Consider the following 17,522-nt stretch of genomic DNA (forward strand, 5'->3'; position numbering starts at 1 on the left):
GTCCCTGTTGAGGCTGTCCTCATGTGTGCAGAACTTGGCTATTAGTTTTTGTTCAGCAATTCTGTGTTGTCGTGATTCGGGACATGCTTTCCTGCAGCGTATCAGGTCGACAACGATGGCATTGCTGCAACTGCCTCAGTACTCAACACCGACAACTGCCAATCTCCAGATGCAGTTTTACAACTCATCCGCTTCATCTTGGACCACAACGTCTTCACCTTCAACAACCTGTTCTTCATCCAGACACATGGAATAGCCATGGGGACCAAATTTGTACCTCAATATGCTAACATCTTCATGCACAGGTTCGAACAAGACCTCTTCAATGCACAGGATCTTCAACCGATGCCATACACTAGGTACATCGATGACATTTTCTTCCTTTGGACTCATGGTGATCGATCACTGAAACAACTATATGATGACAACAGCAAGTTCCATCCCACCATGGACTACTCTCTGAAATCGGTTGCATTCTCGAACATACGTATCTCCATCAAGGGCGGTCACCTCAGCACTTCACTGTATCGCAAGCCCAAGGATAACCTCACGATGCTTCATTTCTCCAGCTTCCACCCTAAACACGTTAAAGAAGCCATTCCCTACGGACAAGCCCTCCGTATATACAGGATCTGCTCAGATGAGGAGGATTGCAATAGACACCTCCAGATGCTGAAAGATACCCTCATAAGAACAGGATATGGTGTTCAACTCATCGATCGACAGTTCCAATGTGTCACAGTGAAAAACCGCATCAACCTCCTCAGAAGACAAACATGGGACACGGCGGACAGAGTACCCTTCATTGTCCTGTACTTTCCTGGAGTGGAGTAGCTACAACATCTTCTCCGGAGACTTCAACACGTCATTGACGAAGACAAACATCTCGCCAAGGCCATTCCCACACCCTTGCGGTTGTTTGAAGGCATTTCTTGCCTTCAAACAACCGCACAACCTCAAACAGACCATTGTCTGCCACAGCAACCTCTGCAAGACGTGCCGGATCACTGACACGGATGCATCATCTCACGTGAGAACACCATCCACCAAGTACACGGTGCATACACTTGCAATTCGGCCAACATTGTCTACCTGATACGCTGCAGGAAAGGATGTCCCAAGGCGTGGTACATCGGGGAGACCATGCAAACGCTACGACAATGAATGAATGAACACCACTTGACAATCACCAGGCAGGAGTGTTTTCTTCCTGTCAGGGAACACTTCAGCGGTTATGGGCATGCAGCCTCTGATCTTCGAGTAAGCATTCTCCAAGGCGGCCCTCACGACACACGACAACGCAGAACTGCTGACCAGAAACTCATAGCCAAGTTCCTCTCACCAGGACATCCTCAACCGAGATCTTGGATTCATGTCATTCTATCTGTAACCCCCACGACTTGCCTGGGTTTGCAAAATCTCACTAACTGTCCTGGCTGGCAACAATACGCACCTCTTTAATCTGTGCTTGGCCCTCTCTCCACTCACACTGTCTGTACCTTTAAGACGTGATTGCCTGTAAAGACTCGCGTTCCAACAATTATCTTGTAAATTGAGTTTGTGTATTTATATGCCCTGTTTGTAAACACAAGTCCTCACTCACCTGATGGTGAAGAAGCTTGAGACTCCGAAAGCTAATGCTGCCAAATAAACATATTGGACTTTAACCTGGTGTTGAGAGACTTTTTACTGTGCTTACCCAGTCCAATGCCAGCATCTCCACATTACAATATCTTTAGTCATTGAGGAAGCTCCAGCTCTGGAAGCCTTTCCTCTTTGTGGGAATGTCTCTACTCTGTATCAAAATTATATCCTTATTAAAAAGTATTCCAATGCTCATTTGTAAGGTATGCTCAACACGAGACAGTTGTGGAAAGAGCATCTATAATAGCTTTACAAAGATAAAAATTTGAATAAGTAAAAATGTAAAGAGTCTAAGGGGAATCCAGGGGAAGAGGACAAAATGGGTAGCTGTTTCAAAGGCTGAATGGCCTCCTTCTGTTCTGTTAATCCTATGATGCAAAATCAGACAGACTTTACATATTCAGCCTGCAGTAAATACTCTAAATAAACTTAAGAACAGCTTTGCATATTCTGAAAACTAAACTTGGCATTTTGTTTAAATAAAGACTAGGTGAGATAAGTTTCTCATTTAAAACAAACAGCTACATTAAGGAGCATTGTATAGGCTTTATTTTGAAGAAATATAAAGCTCACCTCCAATAATATGGTATTTATCTGTGGATTTAAAACCTCTGCCTTCTTTTTAGCCTGTAGAAAATTATACAAAAGCAATTACAACAAGTCAGCCTTATGTTACAAAGAACATACTGGAGATGCTTGAAATCTGAAATAAAAACAGAAAACACTGGAGCTACTCAATAGGTCAGACAGCATCTGTGGGGAGGAACAGAGTTAGTGTTCCAGGTTGATGTTGATTCTTCATCAGAATTGAGGAAAAGTAGATACATACCAACCAGCTCAAAAAGAGCTTCTTCTCTGTTGCCATCAGACTTTTGAATGCACCTTTCATCCTAGCTATGACTGTAAAACTACATTCTGCTCTGTCCTTTCCTTCCCTATGTACAATATGCTTTGTCTAATGTGTAAGAAACAATACTTTTCACTGTATACTAATATATGTGACAATAATAAATCAAATCAAATCAGTGACAGGCTTTGGTCAAGTAAAAGAGGTGGGGGAAGGAGGAGGAACAAAAGAAAAGGTATGTGTTAGGGTAGAGGGCAGGAAAAATTAAATGAGAAAAGATTCTGTGGTAACGGGCAAAGAAATAAAAGATGCATCCAGACAAGAGTTGAGTAGCTAGATAACATTCAACCAAATGCAAAGTATGCCTTATGTTAAATTGACTAACTCTTCAAAATAGGGGAGGAATTTCAAAAATGTTCACATCTGATTTTTATGTAAAATCATCAATGTGTGTTTAAAAAATTATTCTATTTACAAAGTTGCTCAATGAAGTATCTTTTATCCTGACTTCTTACAGTAATGCACATTACTACTTCTTGGAATATTCAATAGATTGTAAAATTCCCGAAACTTCCTGGTCACCTTGAAGTCCATCATCTTCAAACAAAAACAAATAATCTTTCTCAAATTTGAGTTAATAAAAAAGTGATAACATATAACTACAATAACTTACCCCTGCTCGAGTCATACAGGAAGCAAATTTCTTCGATAGCGAGGATACTTCCGTACACATAGCAACAGTTAATCTGGGTTATCAAATAAAATCTGATCAGAAAACGTGATTTATGAACAAACCAGATATAATCAAATTTGCATACAAAGGCTTGGTGAAAGAGTTACTTGAAAACTTTCCTAAGAAAGGGTATGTACGACTAAGTGCTCAAACATGTCTTGATTTATTTTACAGCTCAAAAATAATAAAAGGACATCATATTAAAATATTAAGTAATAATAACAACATTCATTTTCAGGAAAGTGATGCATGACAATGAGATAAGAAGTGATTAAGGCCTCCCAAATTGACAAAGTTGAGAAGGTATCATGCATTTTAGAGTGCAATTTTTGATAAAAAGCAGAATGGAAGGCCATGCTGTAAGCTCTTATTTATTGCAGATATGAACTACTATCGCCAAAAATAACAGCTGTTTGCAAATGGATATTTAAATAGTTTTAACCTGTGTATAATGAAGATAATTTGAATGTTTGTAAAATGGCTCTGGAGTCAACTAAAAAGAAACAGTTCTGGGATAATGTATACACATTTGTTTAATTTATGAGAGAAAAGGGAATGCATTTTTAGAAGGAAAATACTTTAAAAAGAGCACATTTAAAAACAAATATTGGCAACAAATCCTAACTCCTGCACCATACTGCCTTTGTCAGAATTTTATTATAAAGTCTATTGCCACAAATATCTATATTTTGGCATTTGAGGGATATTTCTGTTTTTTAATTTTATTAAAAAAGGATCCATAAAGTAAAGCAGTGCTCCCTGATTGTCTTATCACTGTTCTTTTCTAATCATGTTATACAGAACACACATATTTTGATTAAATCAAATAAAATATCCCAAATCAAGATCAGTATAGTTTTAGGTCTTACGTAGTGAGGATTTTAGACTGATCCAATGCTGGCTTCTCCACATCCTGTCCATGAAGAATTAACTCAGCCACCTTATGGAGTTGCTCAATGCAGCGTGCTGTTATCTCAGCCAGGCTCTCAATGGACAACGTCAAAACATCCTGAATTCAAAACAGTTTTTGTTTTACAAATAAATGTTTTTCTGTGATCTTTATCCCTTCTTCTTTGCAGGGATAGCACACTACAGTTGCCAGCCAATCACTTTAGTCATTGTAACACTTCTAAGAAGTTAACAGTTTATTTATTAGTCACAAGTAAGGCTTACATTAAGACTGCAATGAAGTTACTGTGAAATTCCTCTAGTCATCACATTCCGGTGCCTGTTCGGGTCAACGCACCTAACCAGCATGTCTTTTGGACGTGGGAGGAAACCGGAGCACCCGGAGGAAACCCATGCAGACACAGGGAGAACATGCAAACTCCACACAGGCAGCAACCCAAGCTGGAAATCGAACCCCGGTCCCTGGCTCTGAGGCAGCAATGCTAACCACTGTGCCAGCCATATTTTAGTAGAGGTTTTTAGATTAAAGATCAAGGAGGTGCCACTTTGTCCTCTGTAATCTCGGAGTGCTCCTGTTGCTGTCCCACCGATAGCAGCTAATTCAGTAAAAACTAGACATTAAACCTGACACCACCTAAATTTGTTTGGCTCAGATATTCATTGGGGAGGTCAGGGACCATGTGGAGTGAGTATACTGGTAAGCTTTTATTTTATTTCATTTAAATTAAGTAAGACGACTAATTAATCAGTATAAAAACTAAAGTCAAATTTTTAATTTATCATATAATTACAATCAATCTTCAATTGATTAGTTAATTCTAGGGGAATAAAGTTTTGCAGCTCTAATTTCCTTACAAATTTGTTGCCCTATATCTTTCCCACTTCTTGGAGGCCTATAGAATACACCCAATACTGTAATAGTAGCTCTGATCAAATGGATTCTGTTGTTAACCCTCTAGACACCCTTTCTCTCAAGCGTGGTAATTAATTTTCTTCTTAGTCAATAATGCTTTCTTTCTTTTCCTATCTCTCCTGAATCCCAGGAATATTTAGCATTCAGTCCCACCCTTTTTGAACCATAAGAACATAAGAAATAGGAGCAGGAGTAGGCCAACTAGCCCTTCGAGCCTGCCCCGCCATTCAATAAGATCATGACTGATCTGTCGTGGCTCAGTTCCACATTCCCGCCCTCTCCCCATAACCCTTAATCCCCTCGCTTATCAAAAACCCATCAACCCGCGTCTTAAAAATATTTAGCGAGGTAGCCTCCACCACTTCAACGGGCAGAGAATTCCAGAGATTCACCACCCTTTGAGTGAAGAAGTTCCTCCTCAACTCCGTTCTAAACCGCCCCCCCTTTATCTTGAGGCTGTGCCCCCTAGTCCTACTATCCTTGTTGAGCAGGAAGAGTCTCTCCACCTCTATCCTATCCATCCCATTCATCATCTTATACGTCTCAATGAGATCTCCCCTCATTCTTCTAAACTCTAACGAGTACAAGCCTAATTTATTCAGCCTCTCCTCATAGCTCAACCCCCTCAACTCCGGCATCATTCTAGTAAACCTCCTCTGCACTCCCTCCAAGGCCAAAATATCCTTGCGTAAGTACGGCGCCCAGAACTGCACACAGTACTCCAGCTGCGGCCTCACCAATGCCCTATACAGCCGCAGCAAGACCTCCCTACTTTTATATTCAATCCCTCTCGCGATGAAGGCCAGCATCCCATTCGCCTTCCTGACCACCTGCTGCACCTGCAAGCTGGGTTTTTGCGACTCATGCACAAGGACCCCGAGGTCCCTCTGCACCGTCGCCTGCTGCAGTTTTTCTCCACGCAAGTAATAATCCTTCCTACCATTATTCCTACCAAAGTGGACCACCTCACACTTGCCAACATTAAATTTCATTTGCCATTTCCTGGCCCATTCGCCCAGCCTATCTAGATCCTTCTGTAGACTCACCACACCCTCCGCACAATTTGCCTTTCCACCAATCTTGGTGTCATCAGCAAATTTCGACACCCTACACTCGGTTCCCTCCTCCAGATCATCTATATAAATGGTAAATAGCTGAGGCCCCAGAACCAACCCCTGGGGCACTCCACTAGTCACCATCCGCCAATCCGAATAGCACCCATTGACCCCCCACTCTCTGCCTCCTATTTGACAACCAGTCCTCTATCCATGCTAACACCCTACCCCCAATTCCATGCCCCCTGACCTTCTGCAATAACCTCTTGTAAGGTACCTTGTCAAACGCCTTCTGAAAATCAAGAAAGACCACATCCACCAGCTCTCCTCTATCCACTGCCCTAGACACATCCTCATAGAACTCCAGTAAATTTGTCAGACACGACTTCCCTTTAATGAAACCGTGCTGCGTCTGCTCTATCAAACAGATCTCTGTTATTGGCAGAACATCATTGGGGAACATACCTCCAAGTTACTAACATTATTTACATACATGCACTGTAAATCTAATTTAGGTCTTACTATGTTCCTTCTTACTCATCCCTTACCTTACTATTTCTTACTCTGGTGTTATGTGTCTATCCCAATTGTTTGTACATTTTATTTTCCTCTCTACTGTTAACTCCTGGCTCTTGTTGGACTGTCTTAGCAGGGCAAACTAGTACTAGTCAACTTTCCACACGGACATTAGTTCTAAATGTGTTCAGACATAACCTTAAGCTAGGAGTGCCAGACAAAAGGAACTTGCCTGGTAGGCAGCTGGCACATTGGAGAGGGTTTGCTGGATGGCTTTTGAGAAGCATGGGAAAGTTGTGCAACTCCCATTTAATTGCCCAGCCACCACTAAAATTCAGTTGACTCGGAGATAGTTGCTGTCAAGTAGCTTATTGAAAAGCCTATTGATTGCCGCAAGTAGGTGAGTTTCTCTCATTGGTCCCATCCTGCCTCGGAGTAAATTGTGTAAGATTTTCCTGCCACCAGCCGACTAACGTGCAGCCTCTCTCATGATTAACAGTATTCAGGCACTGTGTTTTCCTCGGTGATGGATGGGATTAAATTCTGTGCACAAATCATTGAAAGTGGCAGGGCAGCTTGTGAAAGTGCTTTTTTTTTGTTTTTATTCCAATTCAATCAAATCAAGTCCAATTCAGAGTTTCAACAAGTTGGGACATTCCCGATTCAAGCTGACAAGACGGGGCTCTCACCTCCTGTCTTGGGCTTGATCTACATGATCCAAGCTGATTGGAGTAGGCATAGCTCCTACTCCAAGGCTTGATCTCATTTGCATTTTAGCCAAAAGGCCAAGATGCTGCTTTTAAAAATTGCTTCAAGTGAAGCTTAAATGTAACCTAATGACTTCAACCAAGCATGGCATGTCAATACTACACCTGATCTAGTAATGTAGATTAAATATGGCAAACAGTCTGTACATACCAAAATCTCTTGAGAAGTACCGAAATGAATAACCAGATTAGCTAGCTTTTCATGGAATCTTGTAAACGATAGAACCAAAATTTACCGGATCCATATAAAGGCCGGAATTTTCTGGTCAAGCCTGTGGCAAGAAATGTCGTGGGTGGGACAGAAAATTTGGAGAAATATTTAAAAGGCCATTGACTTTTGGAGTAAATTTCCAGAAAATCCCAGTCAAAGCTTACTTGTCCTGAATTACCCACTGAGTAAATTTCTTTAAAAGTTAAGTCATAAGCTGCAGTCTTTATATAGAAACTAGAAGGTATATTTTAAGGAAGTTATGCACAATCAAAATGCCATTGGATATCATAGGGTGACATATTGGTTAGCACTGCTGCCTCAATGCCAGGGACCTGGGTTCAATTCCAGACTTGGATGACCACCTGTGTGGAATTTCCCTGTGTCCGCGTATCTTCCCATGGGTTTCTTCTGGGTGCTCTGGTTTCCTCCCACTGTCCAGGATGTGTAGGTTAGGTTAGGTTGATTGGCCATGGTAAATTGCCCTTTAGTGTCCCAAGATATATAAGTTGGGGGGATTAGTGGGGTAAACATGTGGGGTTATAGGGTTAGGATCTGGATAAGAGTTGGTGCAGACTTGATGAGCTGAATGTCAGGAATAAAAGATTGATTAGGGCAAGATTAGGGCCAGTTAGGGACAGTAGTGGGAAGTTGTGCATGGAGCCTGAAGAGATAGGAGAGGCACTAACTGAATATTTTTCGTCAGTATTCACGCAGGAAAAAGTCAATGTAGTTGAGGAGAATACTGAGATACAGGCTTTTAGACTAGACAGGATTGAGGTACATAAGGAGGAGGTGTTAGCAATTCTTGAGAGTATGAAAATAGGTAATTCCCCTGGGCCAGTTGGGATTTATCCTAGGATTCTCTGGGAGGCTGGGGAGGAGATTGCAGAACCTTTGGCTTTGATCTTTATGTCATCATTGGCTACAGGTATAGTGCCAGAAGACTGGAGGATAGCAAATGTGGTCCCCTTGTTCAAGAAGCAGAGTAGGGACCATCCTGGGAATTATAGACTAAGCCTTACTTCTGTCGTGGGCAAAGTTTTGGAAAGGATTATAAGAGAAAGGAGTTATAATCATCTGGAGAGAAATAATTTGATTAGGGATAGTCAACATGGTTTTGTGAAGGGTAGGTCATGAATCACAAACCTTATTGAGTTCTTTGAGAAGGTGACCAAAGAGGTGGATAAAGGTAAAGCAGTTGACGTGGTGTATATGGATTTTAGCAAAGCGTTTGATAAGGTTCCCTATGGTAAGCTACTGCAGAAAATACGGATACATGGGATCGAGGGTGATTTAGCAGTTTGGATCAAGAATTGACTAGCTGATAGAAGACAGAGGGTGGCGGTTGATGGGAAATATTCAACCTGGAGTTCAGTTACTAGTGGTGTACCGCAGGGATCTGTTTTGGGGCCACTGCTGTTTGTCATTTTTATAAATGACCTAGGTGAGGGTGTAGAAGGATGGGTTAGTAAATTTGCAGACGACACTAAAGTCGAAGGAGTTGTAGACAGTGAGGATGGACGTTACAGTTTGCAGAGGGACATAGATAAGCTGCAGAGCTCGCAAATGGAGTTTAATGCGGAAAAGTGTAAGGTCGTTCACTTTGGAAAGAGTAACAGGATTACAGAATATAGGGCTAATGGAACTGTCAACGAGCAGAGAGACTTTGGTGTACACGTGCATAGATCCCTGAAAGTTGGCACCCAGGTTGATAAGGTTGTTAAGAAGGCGTACGGTGTGTTAGCTTTTATTGGTAGAGGGATTGAATTTCGGAGCCGTGAGATCATGTTGCAACTGTACAAAACTCTGGTACAGCCGCACTTTGAGTATCGAGTACAGTTCTGGTCACCTCATTATAAGAAAGATATGGAAGCACTGGAAAAGGTGCAGGGGAGGTTTACCAGGATGTTGCCTGGTATGGTGGGAAGGTCTTATGAGGAAAGGCTGAGGGACTTGAGGTTGTTTTTGTTAGAGAGAAGGTTAAGAGGTGGCCTAATTGAGGCATACAAGATGATCAGGGGATTAGATAGGGTAGACAGTGAGAGCCTTTTTCCTCAGATGGTGATGGCTAACATGAGGGGACATAGCTTTAAATTGAAGGGTGATAATTATAGGACGGACGTCAGAGGTAGATTCTTTACTCAGAGGGTAGTAAGGTCATGGAATGCCCTGCCTGCAGCAGTTGTGGACTTGCCAACTTTAAAGGTGTTCAAATGGTCATATGGATGACAGTGGAATAGTTTAGATTAGAGGGTCATTAGATTCGTTCCACTGGTCGGCGCAACATCGAGGTCCGAAGGTAATGTTCTATGTTTTGTGTTGTAGGGATACTATGTTTCTACATCTGAAATAAGGCTCTGCACTTTTGACTAATAGCAATTTAATAACAATTTTAACAAGGTTATCTTTCATTCTAAGCACTTGTGTACGCTTCACATTTGAGAAAAATCTCACCTCTACAGATATTTTGTCTTTTTGATTTTCTTTGCATTTTTGTTTCCCTTTTTGTTTATCCTCTTTCTCGTTATTTGTTTCTGAACTCTTTTCTTCAGCTTCTTCATCAAGCAAAGCATTGGTCTCCTTCAGCCAATCAAAAGCCTTTCTCCTCACCTGGAAAAGTGAATTTAGGACATCAGCTGAATAAGTGCTTCAGCATCACATAAATCTCTTCTTTAAAAATAATACTTTAAACATATGATGTCTTATGCTATAATCACAAAACATAAAAAATAGAAGAGTTCTGTATGGCAATATATTTTTAAACTAAAATGCATGTTGAAAGTAACAATGACTTGGGGGGGGTGGTTGGCGGGGGAGAATGGGAGTTAGGTTTTGGCTTAATTTATATCTATACACCTAGATGAATTGCTGCAGGGTAGTGTCTTTGTCCACATTAGAATATTTTTGTGGATAAATTACCTTAGATATGTTTATATCAATTATACTCACAGTTGAACCCAACTATAATAATTAGTGCATTATATTTGCAAAGCACAACTCACTTATTTCATGAGTTTCAATACATTCAAAAAGTTAATTTAGTATGGATCAGCCATGCTAAAATTGCCCCTTGGTGTCCTAAGATGCATAAGTTAGACGGATTAGCGGGTAAATATATAGGAATATGGGGATAGGGCCTGGGTGGGACTGTGGTCGATGCAGACTCGATGAGCTGAATGGCCCTATTCTGCTCTGTAAAGTTTCTATGATTTTTTTTCTATTATTTTAATTTTTACGTTTAGAAACAGATGCAACCTAATAATTAAAGTTGCCTTTTGTTATTAGGGATTTCTTGTCTAAAGTAATTCCATTCCTTGCAGAACAGTAAGGGTTAAAGTGGTAAGCAATATAGTTGGAATCACATTTGAAGTTACTATCTTGTTTGTTTCAAAACTGAATAAAACCAGTGGACCATGTTTGGACAGTTGTATAATAAGGAAAAAGTCCTATAAACAGCTCAATGACAACAGTTGCAAGAATATGATTATTGTACTGGCTTGACAATAATTCATTTTAGAAAGTGATGATTTCAGTTCCTTTGGGGAGTAGTGCCTACAACATAAGAAAATTGATATTAATTATACTCACTAATCAGAGCCCAATGGAAAATAGACTTATTGGCTGCACGCAGAATAGGCACAAGGTATTGCAATATTACAATTTATACAAAGAAATATCAGCTTAGATCACTGAATATGAAATTTTATATCTTGCTTTTCCTAAATGGAGCTGTTCACAATACCAACAATATTATTTCAATCGAAAGCTTGATTGAAACCATGTCAAATATGTACAGATTGAGTTAAAGAAAGGCTCAAAGCACTTTCAGATCCAATGAAGCAGTTCTGTCTTGACAATGTTCTAGAGAAACTCAGCAACTAACTGAACAGCAAGGTCCTGCAAATAGTAATGAGATAAAGGCTTCAGATGATTCAATTATTCTGAACATTTATACAACTAGCAAAATATGACAGGTATGTTCACGTAACGCTCCCAGAAAGCAATGAATTAAACATCATTAGTTTGTTTATTGGCTGATTTCAAGGAATAATTTGTTTTAATAGCAGATCCTCTGCATTGAACAGTTCACTGGGTAAATGCATGGGATGCAATATTGAACTATGCAAACCATGTTGAAATATGTAGGAGCAAAGAATTGATCTCTAGTTTTAATAAATCAGGGTTGAGGCAGGTTCATTCTAATAACCCTTGGAATGTCTGGGCTTCAGAATGCTTCTCCTGATTATTGGGCAGCAATCTCTGCTGAAAAGTATAGCTGGTTGGACTTTAAGTACAGGATTTGACAAATGAATAGCATGCAATATTCATCATTCGAGCTTATAGAGGAAAATGGCTTTTGAGGGAAGTACTGGTTCTGATCATTTGTAAATACACGTGATGCTTAATGAATGTTAACGAACATATATGTTCTTTCAAATTGCACTGTCTTATATGAGAATAAATCCATGTGATTGAATGCTCTCCTTTCTAATTCAAGGAAAGAAATGAGTCTTTAGCTAACAATTAAAGACTTACAAAAAGCAATGTAGAACACAAAAGGGCAACTACAGAACATCGAGAATGTTCCCCACAAAACACAATTACACCCCTGTTAACTGCTATGCATTTCCAAACCTTAGCACAAATGTATTGTAATTATTCACAAATTCTACTTGCCTTGTTAAGCTTGTCTGGAGTAGCAGCTACATGCAACTCAAATAGTAGCTCAGTTAGCATGTACACAAACTCCTCACCATCATCTGCCAGAAACAAAATAGCATTTTGTCTCTTTACTGCATTTTTTTACATTACTTTCAAAATTACTGATATTAACAGTTTCCTCCTAAAGCCTTCAAGGTTACATCAGGTGTCACACCACTCATGCACGATAATCCATTGTCATGCTTCCAATCTTTTGCTGAACCAGTGGTAAATTATTTTATCTGATTGTACAGTACAGAAAACATGTTCTCATTTATGAAGCAATTCTTTTGGGAAGAATACAAAATTAATCAGGAAATCTTAATTCTATAACATGTTACACCGATATAATGGTAAGAGATATTTGGATTTGTGCAAATTGAGATTTCAGTGCTGGTAAATTTAAATACAAAAGACCTAGCATATTTTGTTGGGATTAAGTTAGACTAAAATGTATTGATTTATTTTTAAATAGGAAAAACGTTCTCTTTGCTTATACTACACTACATATTAATCCTCTGCTGACACAAGTCATGCAACATACTTTTCATTATAGCCATTGTTAGAATAGTTCTCTACATTTTTCAAACAGTTGAGATGACAGCTCCCTGTAGTGAAGTGCAGGTGTTGGCCTTTCAATTTGGTTCTGCATTTAGATGTAAAATGGCTGATTTCTACAGTAAAAAGTCTGACAACACCAGGTTTTAGTCCAACCTATTTATTTGATAATATACTCGCAAGCTTTTGGGTTAGCCCCTTCGTCAGGTGAATGGAGAGTTCTGGCCTCAGACAGAGCATATAAAGCACAGACAGTTTAGAGATTACTGATTAGAATGCGAATCCTTACACCTAACCTGCTGTTCAAGACCTGAAGTGGCTGATAATGTGAGTGGAAGGAGCACTGATCACAGTTTGAAGAGATGTGTATTGTCTCCAGACAGTACAGTAAGTGAGGTTTTGCAAACCCAGGCAAGTCACGGGGGTTACAGATAGTGCGACATGAACCCAAGATCCCTGTTGAGACCGTCCTCACGTGTGCGGAACTTGGCTATCAGTCTCTGTTCAGCGACTCTGCGCTGTCGTGTGTCGTGAAGGCAGCCTTGGAGAATGCTTACCCGAAGGTCAGAGGCTGAATGCCCGTGACCACTGAAGTGTTCGCCAACAGGAAGGGAACAGTCCCGAAGCATGGTACATTGGGGAGACCATGCAGACGCTACGACAACGGATGAATGAACATCGCTCGACAGTCACCAGGCAAGACTGTTCCCTTCCTGTTGGCGAACACTTCAGTGGTCACGGGCATTCAGCCTCTGACCTTCGGGTAAGCATTCTCCAAGGCGGCCTTCACGACACACGACAGCGCAGAGTCGCTGAACAGAGACTGATAGCCAAGTTCCGCACACGTGAGGACGGTCTCAACAGGGATCTTGGGTTCATGTCGCACTATCTGTAACCCCCGTGACTTGCCTGGGTTTGCAAAACCTCACTTACTGTACTGTCTGGAGACAATACACATCTCTTCAAACTGTGATCAGTGCTCCTTCCACTCACATTATCAGCCACTTCAGGTCTTGAACAGCAGGTTAGGTGTAAGGATTCGCATTCTAATCAGTAATCTCTAAACTGTCTGTGCTTTATATGCTCTGTCTGAGGCCAGAACTCTCCATTCACCTGACGAAGGGGCTAACCCAAAAGCTTGCGAGTATATTATCAAATAAATAGGTTGGACTAAAACCTGGTGTTGTCAGACTTTTTACTGTGTTTACGCCAGTCCAACGCCGGCATACCCACATCATGATTTCTACAGGACATCAATTTACCTGTCTTTTGTTCATGTCCTTTGTAATAAGAAATCTGTTGATCTTGTAAATGTCAATTGATTCAGCCTCCTAGGGAAGAGAATTCTAAATTTTTAGCAGGTTTTGTTAGAAAATGCTTCCTGGTTTAACTTCTAACTGTGCCTCCCAGTTCTGGACTCACCCACCAAAGGAAAGAGTTTTGTTGTATCTAACGTATCAAGTTCTTTAATGCTGTTAAACACTTCAATTATGATACCAAACTCCTTCTGAACTGAAAGAAATACAAGCCAGGTTTATAGAACCTGTTAGCTTTATTGAATGAGTTAAGCCCTGATGTTATTCATGAGATTCTGATGAATGAAATAAATGTTAAGTACAAGAAATATGAGGGTTAAAATTATGTGAGTAATATAATGCCCAGTTAAAAGAGAGTTGAGAAGAAAATGAGAAGCATAACAGATGTTTTTAAATTAAACACACTTTAAAGTAGAATCATAGAAACCCTACAGTGCAGGAAGAGGCCATTTGGCCCATCGAGTCTGCACTGACCACAATCCCACTCAGGCCCTATCCCCATATCCCTACATATTTACACACTAATCCCTCCAATCCACACATTTTAGGACTCTAAGAGGCAATTTTAGCATGGTCAATCAACCTAACCTGCCTATCTTAGGACCATGGGAAGGAAACCAGAGCACCCTGAGAAAACCCACACAGACATGAGGAGAATGCAAACTCCACACAGACAGTGACCCAAGCTGGGGATCGAACCTGTGCTACCCATTAAAAATGTTCAACATTTTAGTAATGTATCAATAATGGGCCACAACTTCCAAATTCCTCGGGATTGTATTGGGAAATAATCTAAAGTGGTGCTGGGGAATGCCCTTCAGAGGAGCACACATAAGGTTTGCATGACAATTAGCTAGAAGTGCAAATGTTCATTACGCAATTGCTCTGCACTGGAAACCATTTGAAAACGTGATTTAAATCACAATTGCCAGATGATTCCAACTGGGTTACACCAACAGGTACTCAAAGTTAGAAGGATCAAAACCACTTCTAATTTCTGGGTATCTATTGTTAAAACCCAAGCTGAACCACCACAGGACTCCCCAATACCCTGAACCTCAAGGACTTGCACCCCCCAATGCCTCCACTACCCCATCCCTGTCCCTCAGTTTCAGTTACATTATGCTCATTACTTCTAATACCAACTTTTCACATCATCTTTTGAGAAACCATGCAAAGAGACAGTAATATCACATTAGCATACATTTCTTTTCCTCTTGCTCTTCCTCTATATTTAATTCGAGTAAGAAGACATCTTTAATACTGATCAAGTCCTTTCTCAGAGTATCCAACTCATCTCCTGAGAGAGACATCAAAACAGACTGAACCTGAAAAAGCAAAAGAAGATCTTCAATAAATGATTTATGAATAATAGGTGGAACATAATGGGGGCAGTGCGTGGGACACAATATAAGCTTCCAAAACTGACAGCATATCCATTGACTCAATTGCCAGGAGCCTTGAGGGGATGAAGCCCCTAACTAGCATCAGCAAACCTACCACGGGGCTCATGGTTCCATGGCAAATATTTACATGCTGCAGTTCTCCTATTTCAGTAGATATCCTCCTGAGAGTACTGGTCAATCTGAAGCTGGCAGCTCTACATTACCACAGAATCATTGGTAGTGGTTGCTACTGCCGGAAATTCACTTGGGCCTTCTCCAGGGATCCCTGAAGAAAAGTAAGAGCAGGTTAGGGAGGCAGTCACTGATGAGGGAGGTCAGAAGGAAAGGAAAGTGGATGGCTCTCAGCAGGCACTCCACTCCCAAAGCTAGGCCCCTTAATTAAACAATGAGTGGCTTTGAACCACAATAGAATTGTCCCACAAGGCAAGTACCTCAGCCTTTGCTGGTTGCAGTTATTATTAGCTAAGTAATAATTGCCCACTTGAGTTTCATTAGGCATCTAGCCAGGTAGTCTGTGCTCAAGTCTTCCCATCCAAGATTTAATCAGTGGAGACCCCACGCTACATCCACCAACATGATCAAATGACTCCCCGCCTCAGAATTTGCCTCCAAGGAGATATTCATTGCCACCCATTAAAACCATTGGCCAGAATTTTAAGAGCTCCTTCTGACGGATTGACAGGTGCCTGTGAAATTACCCAAGTGACATTTCCCATTGGACCCAGCCCTGTCAGTAATATATAGGGAACAGGTGTATGGTCCTGCTCTAATTGAAGCCTTTAAGTGTTCAATTAATAACTACTTCCAGACCTGGCCTCAGTAGAACAGGGAAAGCCTGGCAGGTTACCCTTGCTCTGAAGTAAGGGCAGTTCAGAGGCTCCTCGTGCATAAATCACGAAAAGCTAGCGTGCAAATTCGGCAGGTAACTGAGAAAGCAAATGGAGTGTTGGACTTTATTTAAAAGGGAATGGAGTATAAAAATGGGGAAGTCTTGCTAAAACTATACAAGGCATTAACTAAACCACACCTGGAATGCTGTGAACAGTTCTGGTCTCCTTATCAAAGGAAAGATATACTGGCATTGGAGGCAGTCCAGAAAATGTTCATTTGGTTGATCCCAGGTATGGAGGGATTGTCTTATGAGGAGACATTAAGTAGGTCAGGTCTCATTGGACTCTAAAAGAATGAAAGGGAATCTCATTGGTACATATAGAAATCTCAGACAGCTTGACAGGGTAGATGCTAAGATGTTGTTTCCTCTTATGGGACAGTCTTGGATAAGGGGGTATAGTTTCAGAGTAAAGAGTCACTCATTTAAGACAGGGATGAAGAGGAATTTTTTCTCTCAGAAGTCTGTAAATCTATGTCAGATTCTATGTTCAAAATTCTTTACCACAGAGGGATATAGAAGCTGGGTCATTAAAAATACTTAAGACTGAGATGGTCAGATTTTTAATCAGTAAAAGTATCAAAGATTATGGGGATAATGCAAGAAAGTGGAGTTGAACATTATCATATCAGATTCGTCATGATCTCATTGAATGGCAGAGCAGATTCAAGAGGCTGAATGGCCTATTTGTGCTCCTACGTCTTTTGGTCTTCCGGTGGACTATTGTCCCATGCAGTCTGTCATTCACCTGGAAGTTTTAGAATCATAGAAACCCTACAGCACAGGAAGAGGCTATTCGGCCCAGAGTCTGCACTAATCCTAATCCCACCTACTAATCCCTCTAACCTACGCACCTCAGGACACTAAGGGGCAATTTTAGCATGGTCAATCAACCTAACCTGCACATCTTAGGACTGTGGGAAGAAACTAGAATGCCCGGAGGAAACCCACACAGACACGAGGAGAATGTACAAACTCCACACCTACAGTGACCCAAGCCGGGAATCAAACCCAGGTTCCTGGAGCTGTGAAGCAGCAGTGCTAACCATTGTGCCAC

The 17,522-nt window shown here is 40.9% G+C and overlaps 1 protein-coding gene across 1 annotated transcript in view; it reads right to left on the reverse strand.

Annotated features, from left to right (window-relative positions):
• The window catches only part of LOC145343045 (protein NOXP20-like), a 43,503-nt gene that overhangs the window by 7,019 nt on the left and 18,962 nt on the right, over positions 1 to 17,522 (reverse strand). Inside the window, exons 8-13 of the mRNA XM_080188824.1 lie at positions 15,375 to 15,498; positions 12,273 to 12,355; positions 10,050 to 10,205; positions 4,094 to 4,233; positions 3,165 to 3,237; positions 2,218 to 2,271 (exon numbers count right to left, since the gene is read on the reverse strand). Of these exons, the coding sequence (XP_080044950.1) occupies positions 2,218 to 2,271; positions 3,165 to 3,237; positions 4,094 to 4,233; positions 10,050 to 10,205; positions 12,273 to 12,355; positions 15,375 to 15,498 (630 nt within the window). The remainder of the gene's footprint in view (positions 1 to 2,217; positions 2,272 to 3,164; positions 3,238 to 4,093; positions 4,234 to 10,049; positions 10,206 to 12,272; positions 12,356 to 15,374; positions 15,499 to 17,522) is intronic.

This window comes from Carcharhinus amblyrhynchos, chromosome 1 (genome assembly GCF_965287045.1).
Source record: "Carcharhinus amblyrhynchos chromosome 1, sCarAmb.v2.hapA, whole genome shotgun sequence".
Taxonomy (NCBI): Eukaryota; Metazoa; Chordata; class Chondrichthyes; order Carcharhiniformes; family Carcharhinidae; genus Carcharhinus; species Carcharhinus amblyrhynchos.